Genomic DNA, 6,657 nt, shown 5'->3' with positions numbered 1-6,657 from the left:
ATATCTGCTGGACTCAGACAGTAAAGAAGCTGCCTGCAACTCAGGAGACCTGGGTTCAGTCCCTGGGTTGGGAAAATCCCCTGGTGAAGGGAATAGCCACCCAACCTCAGATCCCTATCCCCCTCCAAAATTTTTAATTCCAGTTCCTGACACCCATCACTTTGACCTACTCCTCTGAGGTTCATCCCTCCAGGTAATTGTATTATCTCTCTGGCCATGAAGCCCTTTGTCACCATGGTGACGCATACATAATTATAACTGATGGGGCTTTCCTGGCCAGCCTTCCCACCAGACGACACGGAAAACATCCTACCCTTCTGCGTGTTACTCTCCCATAGGTGTGCAACAAGACCCTACAAGTTTCTCAAACTTAAATATTCCTTCCACGATCACTATAGACCAACACACACAGACAGATCAATGTGGAAGGAAAACTATTTTGGGGAGGAACTTGGTGGTCTGGGTTCTAGCACAAAGCCTGATACTGATCAGTAATTTGATTTGTCACAAGGCACTCGGCTTCTCAGGACCCAGTTCCCCCACATTGCACAGAGATGAGACAGGCCCCTTCTGTAATAGTTCAAGCTGATTTTAAGTGTCACTTAACTGAGATTATTTAACAAAGCTTCCCAGCATTAAACATTAACACGGCTCTTTTTATAATGCACAGTTCGTTATCATGCTAATAAATGATTAATTAGATTTCTCTGTCTGGGCCAATAATTTGGCAGGGCTTTTATGATTCATAATTTGTGCTGTGTTGTAAGGTTACCTCTCGAAACTGACATTCTAGCATTTATTGTTTTTTATTGCCTCTCTGAGGTGGCTTTGGAAGGAGACACCAGGTGACACGTGTTTGAAAAGGGTTTAAAAGTTGGATGCAGTTGGAGTGGACGGTGTTTATCTAGTAGGAGCAGTGAACTGGAACTGCTGTGGACTTCAGTGAGCGTTTGAGCAGAACAGCCAGCAATGGATAACTCAATGGTCTGTTTGGCCAATGCAACAGTTTGCAATGGCACGTCCTGTCTGGTACCAGAGAGCAACTTCAACGCCATTCTAAGTACAATCCTGAGCGCCGTCCTGACTATCCTGTTGGCTCTGGTGATGTTCTCCATGGGATGCAATGTGGAACTCAAGAAATTCCTTGGGCACATAAAGCGGCCATGGGGCATCTGTGTTGGCTTCCTCTGTCAGTTCGGGATCATGCCCCTCACAGGATTCATCCTCTCCGTGGCCTTTGACATCATGCCCATCCAAGCTGTAGTGGTCCTCATCATGGGATGCTGTCCAGGAGGGACTGCCTCCAACATCCTGGCCTATTGGGTGGATGGCGACATGGACCTGAGGTAAGATATGTAAGCCTCCCAGCATCGCATTAATGGCATTGAATTAACCTTCTCAGTAGCCTGTGGCATCGTGAATGCCCATCTGCTCTGCCATGGATATGGGGTCCAGCCAAGACGAGAGAGAGCTGCCTTTAACTCGCCTTCCTGCACGGCCGCTGTGCTGTGGGAATTCAAGGGTTCTTTTCCGTGTTTGTGTTTTTGAATCTAACTCAGTTAACAAGGAGTTGGATAATTGCTGTTTCTCTTTGGGAAAAGAGTCCAAGTTTTTCCAAAAAAGAAATTCTTTCCAACCCAGAAGCTACACCTGAGAAAGTTTTCCTTGGTATCAGGAAAAAAAAAAACAAAACTTTCTTTGTGGTGATGAGGAGTCCTGAATGGAATCATGAAATCAAAGTGTCCAGTAAACATTAGACCCTAGGATGAGACCATGACCAAACACAGCCAGTTTTGGGGGACAAGATTTCTCTTGGTATAAAATCTAAAATAAAATTTCAAAAATGTACATTTGCTTCACTTCTACTGGCATTAAATTAAAAAAAAAAAAAAAGACTACAGCAGTTTTTTAAAAAATTAGGCTTACCTTCCTATAAAATAAACAGAGGATGGTTTCTCTGCTTCCCACAGAGAAATCTTAATTGCAGTGTTTGTCCATTTCATCCTATGCTAATCTGAACTAGCACTGGGGGGGAAAAAAACTAATCGGAATAAGGTGAAGCATTAATGGGAGGGGACCAAGAATTTTAATGCTACAAATTGAGTAGACAAATACGTTTTTCCTTCCCTCACCATTCCTCATTTCCGGTGAAAGGTGTGCATTTCTGCAAACCAGCTGGGTATCAGGATAATGTGTGCTTATTAAATCCTGAACAGTAGGCAACAGGCTCTGTTCACCCCCTCAGCAACAACACTCAGAGAGACGCTCACGGTGGAGAAATATAACCACCGCAAACTGTCAAACCGGACTCCGGATTGATGCGGCACCCGGTGGGCACGCGGGAGCCTGACACCTCAAGCTCTGCTGATGCCCATTTCTCCAGAAGCTTTAGAAAAATCACTTCAACGGTATATCTTCACGTTACATCTCTCTCACATAAGGAAGTACCTTCTCTTCCCTGTAACAGATTTTTTTTTTCCTTAATGAAAGTCCTGTGAGGAGCAAAGGATGGCAAGTACTGTTCAGATTTAGTTAATCTGTGAACCGCCATATAGCAATAAGGCCTCCTTACATTCCATCTCAGTCTGACCCGGATGGAGGCACAGGGGTGGGAATCTACAAGCGAGTTGAGGGGGGTGAAGTGAATTGAAGACAGGACTTTGCCACCAAACAGCTTTTATGTAATATTACGTAATGCAATTTTTCAACAAAATGAAAGAGCCTGTATCTCCATGTAAGGCTACATGTGTGATCATCTGTAAGACAGAAAAGTGTGTTTGGTGCTGAGTTGATCAGCTTTGGGGGTAGATTCCCTTCTGGGGGCTGAAACAGTAAAACCTTATCTAAAGGTCCTCACTCACACTTCCCTGTGGCTTAAAGGAAATTCTATTTCTCTGGAAACAGGAGATGATTATGTAATCTTGCTTCCCTTGCATAACAATTCCTGTAAGAAATAAAAATATTAAGAAATAAGAGAGCCAGAAGTAGAGTTTGAAATTGCAGTGGAAACCCCCCAGCTGAATCAGGGTAGATGAATCCTTCAGCAAGTCAGAAGAAGTCCTCTTATAGGACTGTGGTGTTGAAAATTGTTAATTTTTGTCCTGGAAAGTGCGCACTCCACTGATCCCCTTGTCTTGTGAACAATACCAATACCCGCCCAGTGCAGTCATCATACCTCTCTAGCAATTTCACCTCTCTGGAACTCAAACAAGACCCAGTGAAAGACGCGGCACACCCAAAGTAAATCCTGCTTGATCTCATAGACGTTCTTCACACAGGACCTACTTACGTGCCCAATTCTCAAGCTTTGCTGTACTTTTACCCAGAACAGAGGATGAGACACAGGAAGTGGGGGTGGGGGAGGCAATCTATTAGAGGGACAGGATTGTGTCTCACGGCAGCAAGGTTCCCCCAAATCCTGACCTCAATTTAAAGACTAAAATGCCTCCAAAGCGAAGAAGACAACTCACAAAACACAGCAGCTCTTCTTTTTTGTGACCCCATGGACTGTAGTCCCCAGGCTCCTCTGTCCATGGGATTCTCCAAGGAAGAATACTGGAGTGGGTATCCCCTTCTCCAGAGGATCCCAATGCAGGGATCAAACCCAGGTCTCCTGCATTGCAGGCAGGCAGATAGGATTCTTTACTGTCTGAGCCACCAGGGAAGCCCTCAGTTCTTTTAGGGACAGACAGCTCTATGAACCCGTCACCCAGAAGACACCATTGCATTTTAGTGGAACAAGTAATAGTGTATCAGGAATAATAATCCGTGAAAGGAGGTTAAATTATACCATGATGAAGGCGATGAATTGCATTATGCCTTGCATCTGTTAGAGGAAAAACTGTTGAAATATTTTTCTTTAGAAAATATATTTTAGAAAAATATACTTCTAAATATATTTTCTAACTTCAGAAAAGTAGATTTTCTTTAGAGCAAATTAAGAAAGTGACGTCTCAGCTATCGGGAAACGGTTTGCCAACATTTTTTTTCTTTCCTTGTGAGCAGGGGATAACTAAAGTCTCCTGATCACGTGTGTGGATACAATTCTATCTAACCTTTATATTTCCAGTTCTGTCCTCTGGGGACTTTAGCTTCTCCATTTCCACGTAAATTCTAGCAATGGCAGCTGAGATGTGACTGATTATGCCAACAGGTACCTGCACTAGTTCAGCAGATACCACAGAACAGGAGCAAATCAGTATCATTTGGCTTTCACTTTCCTGGGTGTGGTTTCAGGGGGAAATTAAATTCTCTCTCTCTCACCCCATCGTCTTTTCCAAAACCTGGGAAAGTGAAAGTGAAATCACTCAGTCATGTCCGACTCTTTGCAACACCATGGACTGTAGCCTACCACGCTTCTCCATCCATGGGATTTTCCAGGCAAGAATACTGGAGTGGGTTGCCATTTCCTTCTCTAGAGGATCTTCCCCGCCCCAGGGATCGAACCCAGGTCTTCTGCATTATAGGCAAAAGCTTTACTGTCTGAGCCACCAGGGAAGTCATCAATTTGCAATCTCTGGTGACTACACACACACACACACACATTACAAAATAGAGACCTTGCTAATGAAATCCTTGCTTACTGATGTACAGCAAGTAGGAGTTCAGCTCCTTCACTCCAGTCTAGAAGGTTGTCCTGGGAACCTGATCAGGAAACAGGTGTTTTCACCTGTTCTAGCCCTGTCATGGGTGCATTAGGCACAAAATGTCTCGGGGAGAAACAGAGGTGTTTTCAGATGAATTTGCCAAAGGCCCAGGCTCACGGTTCTGGGAGCGAACACAGAGAGCCCCACCCCCTTGTGTCTGCTCTACATGCAAAGTCTCCCTGTTTTTGAATCTCCCCTTTCTTTAACAATGGCTTGGGCACACTGCACGGGCTTCCTTGGTGGCTCAGTCCTTAAAGAATCCACCCGCAATGCAGGAAACTGCCTGCAATGCAGGAGATGGAGGTTCAATCCCTGGGTCGGGAAGATCCCCTGGAGAAGGAAATGGCAACCCACTCCAGTATTCCTGCCTGGAGAATCCCATGGACAGAGGAGCCTGGCGAACTATAGTCCATGGGGTCCCAAGAGCCAGACAAGACTCAGCAAGTAAACCACCGCCATACCACCCAAGGATTTTTCCTTCCCGTTTTCTTTTTTCTCACTTCTTTGGGGAATTGCTGCCTGTGCACCCTTTCTCCCGTCCCCCCTAATTCCTTTATTGCTATGCGCAGTCTACACTCCCTTCTATTATTTTCTAGGAAAGTAGGACATTTTCTAGAAAAGTAGGGAAAGTTTCTAGATTTCCCTACCACCTCCTTTATTCTTCATCCAGGTGCCATTACATTTTTCATCTTCCAGCTTTGTGTTCACTGTTATTTGAGTTGCTCTAGGTTGACTCTCGGGCTTATCGCAAATTCAAAGCAGTTCCTCCCATTTCAACCACATATATGTCCAGCTCTCATTTAAGGATTAATTCAACACTATATGAATTTCCCTTTATTTTTCCCCTCAAAGGAACCAAGCCTTGCCTCTCTGCAGCATTTCTTTTTATTTACTGGCAAACACTTAGTGGATGCTGTTGGGAGCCACTCACAGGAAAAGCTCAGTTCAGTTCAGTCGCTCAGTCATGTCTGACTCATTGTGACCCCACAGACTGCAGCACACCAGGCCTCCTTGTCCATCATCAACACCCGAGTTTACTCAAACTCATGTCCATTGAGTCGGTGATGCCATCCAACCAGTGTATTTTATCCTCAAACTAATCCTCTGAAGTTAGTATTAATACTATTACTTTCTGCATTTGATAAATGATGAAATTAAGGCTCCAAAACTTGACAGAGGTAATAGTCAGTGTATGTGAGAGTCCAAATCAGAATCCAGATCTATTCATTTATCCCTGTCCAGACTCTGAGCCTCCGTTCCATGCCGATTCTATGTCATCGCTTCCGCTGTCCAGCCTCACCTATATTCACTTCTTTTGCTGTTTCAAACTTGGTGTTTCATTTCTAATATGATTAGTCTTTTGCGTTTTTCATCACTGACTTCACCAAATTCCTCAACATTCACTGAATTCTCATTTATTGCTTTCTTTTAATTCCAAAAGGAAAACAAGAAGCAAAAAAATTCTCCCTGGTAGTGAATAGGGCTAAGATAAGAATTTAAACCAAGAGGTTTCTTTTTTTCTTATCTTGTTTTCTCTTATTCTGACGTAAATGCAAACGCACGGTATAGTGTTTCCACAGTCAACCTCTTTGCTGTTTGTTGCTGTTGCTGTTGTTCAGTCACTCAGTCGAGTCTGACTCTTTGCGACCCCATGCACTGCAAAATGCCAGGCCTCCCTGTCCTTCACCATCTCCCGGAGCTTACTCAAACTCACGTCCACTGAGTTGGTAATACCATCCAACCATCGCATCCTCTGTCGTCCACTTCTCCTCCTGCCTTCTCCTCCTTGCTGTTTGCAGAACTTCTGATTTTTTATATAAAATGACCTTTTCCTTTTGTTAATGTACCCTCCTACATTGCTCCTTAAAATCATTTATCTGAGTTGGTTTTCATCTCATTTCGAGTAGTTCAACCCTTCTATTCTCGTGCCCTCTGCAGTGTGTTAATGCTCCCGGTGGCCACTAAACCTAAACCGCCCCCTTCTCCAGCTCCTGTCCTGGCCCTCCTCCTG

General features: G+C 44.2%; 1 protein-coding gene across 2 annotated transcripts in view; it reads left to right on the top strand.

The window, feature by feature from the left end:
* The first annotated feature begins 760 nt into the window (after nucleotides 1–760).
* Nucleotides 761–6,657, top strand: part of SLC10A2 (solute carrier family 10 member 2) — a 36,531-nt gene continuing 30,634 nt past the window's right edge. The window contains exon 1 of one of the 2 annotated variants that reach the window (XM_027557942.1): nucleotides 761–1,346. In XM_027557942.1, the coding sequence (XP_027413743.1) occupies nucleotides 970–1,346 (377 nt within the window). In that variant the 5' untranslated portion in view covers nucleotides 761–969. The remainder of the gene's footprint in view (nucleotides 1,347–6,657) is intronic. The other variant, XM_027557941.1, reaches the window with a different exon arrangement.

The sequence above is a fragment of the Bos indicus x Bos taurus genome, chromosome 12 (assembly GCF_003369695.1).
Source record: "Bos indicus x Bos taurus breed Angus x Brahman F1 hybrid chromosome 12, Bos_hybrid_MaternalHap_v2.0, whole genome shotgun sequence".
In the NCBI taxonomy this organism is placed as follows: Eukaryota; Metazoa; Chordata; class Mammalia; order Artiodactyla; family Bovidae; genus Bos; species Bos indicus x Bos taurus.
This window is presented reverse-complemented; position numbering and strand designations above follow the sequence as displayed.